At 33.1% G+C, this 12,083-nt stretch overlaps 1 protein-coding gene across 2 annotated transcripts in view; it reads left to right on the forward strand.

Moving 5' to 3' along the window:
* The window catches only part of ATAD2 (ATPase family AAA domain containing 2), a 51,428-nt gene that overhangs the window by 23,207 nt on the left and 16,138 nt on the right, over positions 1 to 12,083 (forward strand). For both annotated transcript variants that reach the window (XR_012490692.1, XM_019719294.2), the window contains exons 10-15: positions 2,338 to 2,446; positions 2,720 to 2,835; positions 6,566 to 6,740; positions 7,614 to 7,702; positions 11,003 to 11,162; positions 11,874 to 11,964. Coding sequence is in view for 1 of the 2 variants with exons in the window: in XM_019719294.2 (XP_019574853.2) it covers positions 2,338 to 2,446; positions 2,720 to 2,835; positions 6,566 to 6,740; positions 7,614 to 7,702; positions 11,003 to 11,162; positions 11,874 to 11,964 (740 nt within the window). In the remaining variant the exon portion in view is untranslated. The remainder of the gene's footprint in view (positions 1 to 2,337; positions 2,447 to 2,719; positions 2,836 to 6,565; positions 6,741 to 7,613; positions 7,703 to 11,002; positions 11,163 to 11,873; positions 11,965 to 12,083) is intronic.

The following is a 12,083-nucleotide window of genomic DNA, read 5'->3' on the forward strand; positions in this document are numbered from 1 at the left end:
ATTTTTAAAATATTAATTTTTCATGTTGAAATGATAATACAGTATTTTGGATATATTGGGATAAATAAAATATGTTATTAAAATTTTACTTTTTTCTTTTGTATGGCTAACAGAATTTTTAAATTACATTTTGGCTTACATTTCATTCCTATTGAACAACAGCTTTTAAATCATCCAAAAGCTGTATAGTTAGACTACGTGGATTTTTCTTTGCTTTCATAGAAATGTGCATCTAATCCTGTGAATTTTATGCAGTTATATTTCTATTAAAAATTATTTAAGAAATATCCTTTAAAAAGCCACAATTGAAAATTTGTCCATCTTAGGTTTCACAGTGTAAATTCCTCCTGGAATTTGGGGCTAGCGAGAATTGTCACTGGGAGTAAGCATGGTGCCTTCGCTTGTGTTCATTTGCAGCAGTCATTCTTTGCTTAGGCTTTCTGGTACAAGTATCTTAACCTCTAACATACGCAGTTTTCATTTTTCCATTGATAAAACAAGCAGCTTCTTCTAGGCATGCTCTTTGTAACGTACCATAACTTTTTGAAAGTAGTTAGGAAAGTAGTGATTCATTCTTGCTTGAGAGGATTGATGTGGATCCAAATCCTGGTGAACTGACTACTTTGCTGAGAGGTGTTTAGCAGTTGCTGGAGGTCTGCAGACACCCTGCTTGGTCTGATTCCCGGATCTACCACTGACTTGTTTGTGACCTTGGGCATTTTAGTTTACATTTTCTGTCTTGATTTTGTTGAAAATTGGGGAAATAATAATACTTCACAAGACTGTTGTGAGGATTTAATGCAGGAATACATCTCAAGCACCTAAAACCAGAATAGTGTCTGGCAAATGGTAAAGATTCATATATATTAGAAATGATCATTATATGTATACTGATGCTGCTGAATTCTCAACCATGAATTATTTTATGGTTTTGTGGCATCTTGAAAACTTGTTTTCATTTGATTATATAATTTTAATAATAAAACTTCAGATATAACTATTTCTAACATTTAAGTTCTCAACTTATATAGGCAATGAGAAAGTTGAAATACATAATCTTAAGATTGTTGCAGCTGAAATTTTGTTTTAAATTCTTAAGAAAAATGCCCATATTTTAACAAGGCATTTGGGGGAGAAAGTGAGTTGATAGTTTTGGTTTTTAAAATCTATTAAATTTATTGGGATGACATTGGTTAGTAAAATTATATAGGTTTCAAGTGTATATTTCTGTAGTACATCTATATATTGCATTGTGTGTTCACCACCCAGAGTCAGTTCTCCATCCATCACCATATAAGTGATCCTGTTTACCCTCATCTACCCCCTCACTCCCCCTTACCCTCTGGTAACCACTAAACTGCTCTCTGTGTCTATGACTTTTTGTTTCTTTGTTTGTCTTGTTCGTTTTGTCACTTTCAGTTTTAATCCCACGTATCAGTAAAATCATATGGTTCTCAACTTTTTCTGTCTGACTTATTTCGCTTAGCATGATTATCTCAAGATCCATCCAGGTTGTCACAAATGGCAGTATTTCATCTTTTCTTATGGCCAAGCAATATTCCATTGTATATATGTACCACATCTTCTTTATCCAATCATCTATCAAAGGACACTTTAGTTGTTTCTGTATCTTGGCCACCATAAATAATGCTGCAATGAACATAGAGGTACATATGTCTTTATGGAGAAATGTTTTCAGATTTTTTGTGTAGATACTCAGAAGGGGGATTGCTAGGTCATATGGTAATTTTATTCTTAATTTTTTGAGGAGCCTCCATACTATTTTCCATAGTAGCTATACCAAATTCCCACCAGCAGCGTATGAAGATTCCTTTTTCTCCCAACCTCTCCAACACTTATTATTCCTTGTCTTGTTGATAATAGCCATTCTAACAGGTGTGAGGTGGTATATCATTGTGGTTTTGATTTGAATTTCCCTAATAGCTAGTGAAGGTGAGCATCTTTTTATATATCTGTTGACCGTTTGTATGTCTTCTTGGAAGAACTGTCTGTTCAGGTCCTCTGCCCAATTTTAATTGAATTGTTTGCTTTTTGTTGTTGAGTTATACAAGTTCTTTATGTATTTTGGATATTAGCTCCTTATCATAGGTGTTGTTTGCAAATATCTTCTCCCATTCGGTCAGTTGTCTCTGTTTTGTTCATGGTTTCTTTTGCTGTGCAGAAGCTTTTTAGTTTCATACAGTTCCATTCATTTATTTTTGCTTTTATTTCCCTTTCCTTTGAGGTCAAATTCATAAAATCCTCTCTGAATCCAAGGTCCATAAGTTTAGTACCTGTGCTTGCTTCTATGCAATTTATTGTTTATTTTTAAAATAGGTGCCTCCCACTAAATTTTCGGAAAGATGAATTAAAAGGAATTTATAAAGATCGAATGAAAATTGGAGCAAGTCTTGCTGATGTTGATCCAATGCAACTAGATTCTTCAGTGAGTACTGTCTTGAAATGTATGCTTGAGCTGTAATAATGTTCTTTGTTTTAAAGTTTAAAAAAATACATATATTTTTTAATCAAAATTTTTAATCAAAAAAAATTTTTGCAGATTTTTTTTTTATTTTTTTTTATTTTAAATCGCCAAGCCACAACTAAGGCACTATTACTCAGTTGACTGTGTGTGGGTTTGGGTGTAGTTTGGGGGTGGAGTGACATTTTAATTTTGACTCCACATCTAAGAATGTTACTGTTTCTCTCCCATTGCCAGGTACGATTTGATAGTGTTGGTGGCCTGTCTAATCATATTGCAGCTCTAAAAGAAATGGTTGTGTTTCCATTACTTTATCCAGAAGTCTTTGAAAAATTCAAAATTCAACCTCCAAGGTAATTTAATTATACATTTTATTGTAGCCAAAATCTGTGCTATGCTATATGATTGTCCAGAAAGATAATGCTTCTCTGTTGAAATTTTTCAGGCCTACTGTATTTGTACATTTTTTTGCAAGTTTCTGGGTGCTTTTAATATTTTTACTTTCTTAATGTGTAACATGAAAAATGGTTTCAAAATTGATTATCCTTGAGAAAAATGATTGTCCATGGTTTTTGATACATTGAATGATATTACTCCCATACATACATTTTACTTTTTTTCTTTTATTTTTAAAATTTAGTTTAAGTTTGTATCAAAGTAATATATGTACATAATTTAAAAAAATCAAATAGTACTATAATTCTTTTTTTAAAAAATGGTAGTAGTCCCTCTTCTACCTTTCTCCATTTCAGAGCCAACTACTTTTAAATCCTTTAGCTGTACATATGCTTATACTATAATTTTTAATTTTTTTAATTTTAGACACAATCTGTATACTTCAAACTATGGACAGTGACTATTTGGCTTTTACTTTTCCTACCTTCTACATATACCTACGCTTTCCCTTCCTCATATACTCCCAATAGTTCATTTATACATCTATAAAATTGTTGAATCAATTTTCAGTGTTTGCTTTATGACTATGTAAATATTTCTTAATCTGAACCATAGATAGTATATTATGACAACTATATAGTACGTTATTTCCTCTCTTACAACCCTCTTGTCCCCCCTCAGTTATATCTGAAGTTTTATTATTTTGCTTTTGTTTTTATTTTTTTATACTTATCAATTCATCCATAAAGTCTTCACTAGAGTTATAAAGTTCTTTTCAGTACAGTTGAACATATCAAATCATGTTTTGGCTCCTTATGTTTGTAGGCATATCCTGGAGGCTTTGTTCTCCAGCTTCTTTCTGGACTGATTACTCTTAGTCTTATAACACAACTAAGCCTTAGGACTGTCCATCACCGTCTTCGTGGGATTTCCTTTATGTTTCTTTCAGTGCTGCGTTCAACGAAGACCTTCATTTATAGCTGTGTTTTGATGCAGCACATTCTAGGAATGTCCTGAGAAAAAGAGTGTATGGGAGGTTATTTTTATTATTATTATTACTATTATTATTATATTTTGAGAACAGTCATGTGACGTCACACTTCCTTTATGTCTTTTCCCCTTCCCCCTTTATTATGCCATCTATACCTCTGCAATCTGTAAACATGTCTGATTTCTGGGAAAGTTTTTTGGTATCACTTCTTTGGGAATTTTTCCACTCCAATTTTTCTCTTAACCTCAATTCATGTCAGTTGGATGTTGGACTTTCTAGACGTTTTTCTCTCGTTTTGGTCTCTCTTGATGTTAGAGGCTTTCCCTCCCCAAGTGTCTAGCAATCCTTGGCTCTCTTAAGAGTGAAGCATGTTTGTAAAGCTCACTGGTAGCGCTTGTTAACTTGTAGGCCTCACCTTAGGGTGATTGGTGGTGGGGCTGATGCTTTCACCAGGAGTCCTCGAGTCCTCAAAGTCAGTATCTAGGGGTGTTTTTTTCCCAGAGACACATCCTCCAGTCTTCTATCTGAAGCTTATGAGCCTGTCTGTCAGCATTTTAGCATACCATTTTAGCAAGGGTTAGTCTCCACCGTTAAGTGTGGAGTTTTTCACTTACTTCCTACAGCATTTCATCTTGTCCTCTATCAGAAAGTAAACCATCCAAGCAAGATGCCTACACAGGGCAGCAAAAAGGGATCAGGGTGGTGTCCAAGTTCTTTAATAATGTTTTACTCCCTCCTTCTGTTTGCAGCCCTACCTTTTACACCTCCTTGAGATACATATTGCCTCTCAATCCTGAAAGGGGTTTTGAAAATTAGCCTTCTTTTTAGGAGCTTCTTTATTTTAGGTTTTTAGATTTTTCAGGTCTGCTAAAGTCATCTGCATTCTAAATTGCACAATTTTGTCGGAATACCTCAAGTGCTGTCTCATTTTGTTACTCACTTTGTTTTATGCACTTTAGTGAAATTAAAAGGAAGACCACAGGTAAAACCATGTATTCAATCTGTCAAGTTTAACTAGAAGTCCACTCTTGAACTTTTTATATCACCATTGTTTTTTTATCTTCTTCCTTTTTCTTCCAGTTTTTATACCTTATTAACCCATTTTTAAACCCTAGTCCCTGATTCCCTTTTCCTTATACACCTTTTCTCCCTGAATCTTCCTTTTCTTCCCTCATTGATTTAAGTAAACTTTTTTAAATTAGTACGCTTTTTTGCCTTTTGCATTATAAAAGTGTGTACTATAAAACAATGACAGTTAAACATTGGTGAATAAAATTTTTTTAAATTTATTTTTCAGTTAATATTACTCAGCTGTAAAATTTTTTTAATCAGGAAGATATTAATATTCAATAATAACATTTACTTCTTATAGGAAATCTTAGAAGTACCTAAAATAATATAGTGAACTTAGAAGCAACAACAAATTCCCATAGTTTTTTCTCTGTATTTCTCTTTCCTTACAACATACATTTACCCCCATAAAAATCAAATACATGATTGTGTAAACTTGCTGTTTTCATATGTATGTTGTCTTTCCATTGTAACAGCTGAATAATGTTCCATTATGTGGATGTATTAAATTTTATTTGATTTTGCTGTTTCTGGCTATTCAGTTTTCTCCCAACTTTTCATTATCACAAATGTCAATATCATGAACATCTCACTGCTTTCTCTTTGTGTGAACCCTTAGTTCCTTCTTTAAGATACAGTCTCACAAAGAAGATTGTTGGCTCAATAGATATGTTTTTAAAATCTATTCCTGCATTGGCTTTTGTACATTAAAATCACTGTGGTTTATTCCATTTGTTTATATGATTGTTTTCTTACCAGTTGCCTTGTTTTTTTACGTCTACATTTGATTATGTCCCTTTCTTATTATTTTTTCTTTTATATGTTATTAATAGATTTTCTCCTATCACTTGTGATTTTTTTCCCCACCATTCTTATGTCATTTCTGTTTTTCTGGGATTTTCCTTAAGTGTTTCTTTCCAAGAGCAGTTATTTGATGATCTGAAATTGATTATTTCGTATTACTTTAATAGATCTTAATACCTGACACATTCTGTTTCTACACCCTTTTTACATTTCTACTAAGAATTATGAGTATAGCCCATTTTCTCATAATTCTATCCTAAGAGCAATGAATAACTTTGGAAATATGTGAAAAAGTTGTAGGTTACCCTATGGCAGTGATGCCATAAAATTTATTTTAAATTATTTACATTGTCCTATTCTCTATTGCCCAACCGTCATTATTTCTTTAAATTCTCTCTCCTATCTTACTTTCTCTCCTGTTCAATCCCAACATGTTTTCTTGCAAAACTTTGGGTGTTCTGTTACTGAGGCTTAGACCAAAGATTGCAAATGAAATCTGTTATTCTTTCCCCTGACCTGTTACAAAAGTAAACTATCAAGTTTTTTAAGCATGACTTTTATGCAAGGAAAGGTACTATAATGAGCATAATGAATGAATAAAATACTGTTTTAAATAAAGGGTTTTATTTAGTTTCAATATTAATTTTGTAATATCAATACTAATTCCCAGGTTTTAGGTTCTGCTTTGTGGATTGAAATATTTCGTTTGTCTTACTTTTTTATTCACTAATTAAGAGCATTCATGAAATTAGTTTGTAATTTTGTTGAAATAGTCTACTTTTTAAAAATGTACTACTAAAATAATACTTATCCTTTCACAGAGGTTGTTTGTTTTATGGTCCACCTGGAACTGGAAAAACTCTGGTTGCTAGAGCACTTGCCAATGAGTGCAGTCGAGGAGATAAGAGAGTAGCGTTTTTTATGAGGAAAGGTGCCGATTGTCTGAGTAAATGGGTAGGAGAGTCCGAAAGACAGCTACGATTGCTATTTGATCAGGTATGACATTAAAATTTGCCTATCTAGATCTATAATCAATGTAGATGTAAGTATGTAAGGATTAGATAAATATTGCATTTAATCAGATTTCATAGAAATAAACTAAGAAGAATTAGACTAAATATATAATCTTCCTAGGTTATTTTCCTTTGTATATGAAGATAACACCAACCTATAAGGAACAGTTTTATAGTAAGAAGAGAAAGGAACAGTTAGTTGTATCTAAGTTCTTTGGAGTCTTTGATTGCATACCTAGAGAGTGAGTGGTAGTTTCATACTTAGAGAGATAGTAGTAGTTATGTCTCAATATGAGAAGATTAGTTCTGCCCTAGAGTGGCTTTCAATTTCATGTTCCAGATTGTATTGACAGCACATGTGAGATAATAGATTCTGAGCTACTGAGACATATTGCTGCAAATGTTTTTAAATCTCTTTAGGGAACTCACTGAGATTTTTTTGTTTTAACTTTCCTGGAAGTTTTGTTGTTGTTGTTCTTGTTTTTTAACTATGCATCTTGCTAAATGTTTTCCCATCCTGACACGGAGGGAAGACTGTATCACTGTCGTATTCTAGTCTTTATGTTGTTGACAGTGGGTGTTTCTTTGTGTGTCCCAATAATGATAGCTATATGAAATCTAAGTTATGTAGTCAATAGAGTGTATTTTGAGTATGTCTAATTGAAAGTGCAAACAAAATTAAACTACATGTTATTATAGTTTAGACTGAATCCTTAAAACATAGTTCTTGAATTTACATTTAGATTTATAAATTCTGTAAGCAAGTTAGAATGAAAATGGATTTAAATGGTTTATATTAAGTCTACATATTTGAAATTTTTCATGATAACATGCAACCACTGGACCTACTTTCTAGGCTTATCAGATGCGCCCATCAATTATTTTCTTTGATGAAATTGATGGTCTGGCTCCAGTACGATCAAGCAGGCAAGATCAAATTCACAGGTAAAACTTGCTTGATGACGTGTCTGCCTTTTTTCCTATATTCTGAGCTGTATTGATATTTCATCAGGGATAGAATGGTTAGTTGAGTGGTGAAAGAAACTTTAAAAAGCAGTAGTTTCTTTTTTGTTAGTAGAACCCCAATACATAGTTGAAAAAGAAAAAGTGAGCCTGTTCTGGATGGCAGGTCTCAAGTACAGTATTAAAATCTTGGTTACAGATTGAACTCATGATACAAACTTAAATGCCCACTGGCCGGTGAGTTGAGGCAGGCCAAAGGTTAAGAGTGGGGCTGGGGCTTGAATGTTCAGTCATAAGAGCATAGCAAGTTGTTTTTAACTTCAGCCTATTATTGAAGGGCAGAATCTGAGCCAGACTTGAAAAATAAATTTTCTCTCTTAAATTTTATATTCAAATTTTGGTGTTAATTATCTTTTAAATGTTGCCAACTAATTCAGATGCTTTTAAGACACTGCCTGAGCCAAACAAAATATGTCTTAGTGCTTGACTGCTAGTTTAACATTCTAATGACAGCCTAAATTCATTTTCAGGATGGCAAAATTGAATGTCCCCTATGATAAGCTGCTTACTCAAAGGAGCACTTTTTCCTTAGTGCCACTTCAACTTAAATCTAAATTACTTTTAGTCCCAGTTCACCTTCAGTCTTTCAGAGCTTCTTTTCAAATGGTCTCATGAATTATCTGATTGCTTAATTAATTTGGGATACCCTAAAGCAAGTGTTTGCATGCCTTTATTACTCCAGTATTATTTTTTATTGTAGATGATAATAAAAGAGGAACGAGACATAATGTGAATGATAGATTTTGACTTGCCTAACCCCTGACAATATTTACTATATTCTGGTGGCCTTGATGCTATACAGTGTCATTTGTTGCTCTGAGTAAATTAAAATGTTAAGTACTATGGTAAAAAGTTATGTCTGCATATCCTACCAGTAATCAACAAACTTTTAATATATGACACATTTCATTATCAGCCATACTGTATTCATTGTGTTAATAGGGAGAAACATTTAATACTAACATCACTTTGCAGTAATTGAGTACTTGTTATATTTTGGAACAGTTCTAAAGGGATTAGAGTTATTTTAGCAAGCATATGCCATCTCAAATATATACACACACACATACATATATATTTTAAGAGAAATTTGGTGTGCAAGTAATTATGTTGATGCATTAGAAAATAACATTTTTTAGCCTAAGATGAAGACGATGCACATATAAAATAAATTAAAACCCTAAAGTCTTTACTTTGAATTAAAGATATTATGAATCCATGATGAATTTTTTATTTTCAAAGAAAAAATAATTCCAAGCTCTGGACACTAAAAAGGTCTAGAAGCCATCACAATTCAATAGCAATTTGTACCACTAGCACCCGGATTGTGGTCTCTAAATACTAGGGCTCTTAGGAGAGATGATGGGTTTCAGAATTGAGTCAGGAAATAAGCAAGACAAGCCTGGAACATCTTGTAATGCCTGAAAGCAAGGAAGCAATCGAAGACTACAGGGGTCATAGCAGAATGACATAGCCAATTTCGAAGCGGTTTCCATATGCCAAAGATGGGACAATTTGAACATCAAAAATAGTAATGACTACAACAGGTTGAAATGCATCGAATAACATTTAAAAAGTCAGTTTTTAATGGTCTTTTTTTAAAAAAAAAATCTAATTGGTCACCAGAGGTTGCTAAAACAGTGACTCATTACTTTGAAAATTGATAAAGAGAATGAATTGAGTATTTTTTTTCCTGTTCTTTAACCATGATTCAGGCTATGACTCAGGTTAATTTCATAGTTGATGAAGTAACGATGTTCTTTGTAGGAAAATCACAGTTAATAAATGCAGAGGAAATTTAAAAATCAACATTTTGCAACCCCTTATGAAAAACGGAATCTAGACCTGTTCTTTTCAACTGGGGGGTGATATTGCACCCCAGGGGACCAATGTTTAGACATTTTTGACTGTCACAGCTGGGGTAGGGAGGGGAGCACTACTGGCATCTAGTGGGTAAAGACCAGGGATGCTGTTAGACGCCCTAGAATGCCCAGGGCAGCGCTCCACCGCAAAGGATTATCTGACCCGAATGTCAGTTGTGCCAAGGTTGAGAAACACTGCTCTAAGCAATAATCAATGGCTGCTGAAACAGTAAGGTGTAAAGGTCGATAGTGAAGTTTTTATGGTGAGTGGAGGAAGCTGAGAACACCTCATTTAAACCCAACCCACCAATCTTAAGTGAGAAACTGGTGGTACGCGCCTCCTGAGGTATACAATAGAAAATACATGGTATCTTCCTATGAAATGCTATCCCAAGTAGTTTAACCTGCATCTGTAAGCTTCTAGATCTAGCTACCAGTTTATAGGGAATACAAATGATAGAGGACAAGTTAAATGACCCCATCAGGAAGCTATCAGTCCTGTCCACAGTGTGGGAAGAAAATTCTACAAGACAGATGACCCAGTTTCTTCAACAAATAAATGGTGTGGAGGAAGAAAAAAAGTGAGGGAGTGTGATGGGAACTGTTACAGATTTGAGGGATGTTTGACCAAGTGTGTGTGTATATTGACTTGAACAAATAAAATGTAAAACGGTATTTTGAGAAATTGAGAAAATTGGGTATTAGGTGATATTAAGGAATTATTTACATTGGTGTCAGTATTGTGGGAGTTTTTAAGTCCTTATCTCAGAAATACATACATAAATATTTTATTTATGGATTAAATGATTTGTCTGAAGCTTTTTTTGTTTTTTAAAGATGTCAGATTAAGACATATAAAAGGAATATTATTAATTGTTGAGACTGGGATGTGGAGATCATCCCACTAATCTCTGTCCATAATCAAAAGTTTAAAATGTAATTAAAATCCTATGTTTTTATGCTTTATGTATATTCTATTTTATTTTGGGGTCCTTTGTTTGATAATGTGTATGCAGTGGAACACTGTTATTTTTAAATAGTGTTTGTTTATCTGGTACATACTAGTATTTTTTGATGTGTATTGTTTGAGAACTCTCAAATTCCTTTGAGAATTGATGCTTTATGAAATGGCTTTGAGGATCCATTTGTGGCACTCAAACGACCATCTATGTTTTCTGTTGGTTTTAATCTCTACATACCATTTAGTGTGGTATTTTTACAGGCGTTTTTAATTTGTTGAAAGTAGTGGGATGCTCTCAAAAAATTCATTCACATTTAATGTATTAACTCTTACCAAAAGAAGGAATGATATATTCAGCATTTAATCAATTAATCTTTTCTCTCTTATTTTTAAATTTAGTTCTATTGTTTCCACCTTGCTAGCTCTTATGGATGGATTGGACAGCAGAGGAGAAATTGTGGTCATTGGTGCTACCAACAGGCTGGATTCTATTGATCCTGCTTTACGAAGACCTGGTCGCTTTGACAGAGAATTCCTTTTCAGCTTACCTGATAAAGATGTAAGAATTTAACATCACTCAAGTTTTGACAGAATGTGTTGCCTTTATCATGAACAAGTCTTGGTACAGTGAAAATTTGCAGATCAAGTTTTGTATGTTCTGAAGCAAAATTATGATTAACAGCTATGCATTTTTAGGGAGGTATTACTTCATTTAAAGAAAAGAACTTGGGTATTTCTTTCTTTTTTTTTTTTTTAATGCCTTCCTAAAAGTGCTCTTAAAATTCTTTCAATTTGAGCACAGCCTTTGGATATTAATCATACAGCTTTATTTTGCTTCAGAACATATAGCCTAATGAACAGTCAGTCCTTAGCCAATTTGTTAGCCTTGGCTTTTTCATGAATACCACCATGTTTTTTTAAAGCCACTTAATCTTTTGAGAACCAAGCAAGAAAATACAGGTAGATCTGTCACTACTCTAAAAAAACCAGTTCTTAGTATGTACCAGAATGAACAATAGTTCAGTAGTTACTTAATTTCTCTCATTCACATTTATGATAAATGGAACTTGAGTACTATAAATATAAATCTGTTTAACATGAATTCCTTGAACTTTTACAAATTCATCTTTTTTTTCACTGTTTTGTATTTCTATTTATTTAGGTATTGATATCTTTAACATTTTAGATAATTAAAAGTATTAAATTGAAATTATTCTACTCTGAATAGCACACTATTATTATAGATGAAAAAAATTGTTTTTATTTGTAGGCTCGAAAAGAAATTCTAAAGATTCACACAAGGGATTGGAATCCTAAACCACTGGACATATTTCTTGAAGAACTAGCAGAAAACTGTGTTGGTAAACACTGCTTTTTAAACATTAAAAGAAATATATTCATTTCAAAGATGGAACAAGTTGTAGTCTTGCGAGGTTGTATTTAAAGAAATGCAAGGTTATATTTGTTTCTCATCTCTTAT

The sequence above is a fragment of the Rhinolophus sinicus genome, linkage group LG12 (genome assembly GCF_036562045.2).
Source record: "Rhinolophus sinicus isolate RSC01 linkage group LG12, ASM3656204v1, whole genome shotgun sequence".
Lineage (NCBI taxonomy): Eukaryota > Metazoa > Chordata > Mammalia > Chiroptera > Rhinolophidae > Rhinolophus > Rhinolophus sinicus.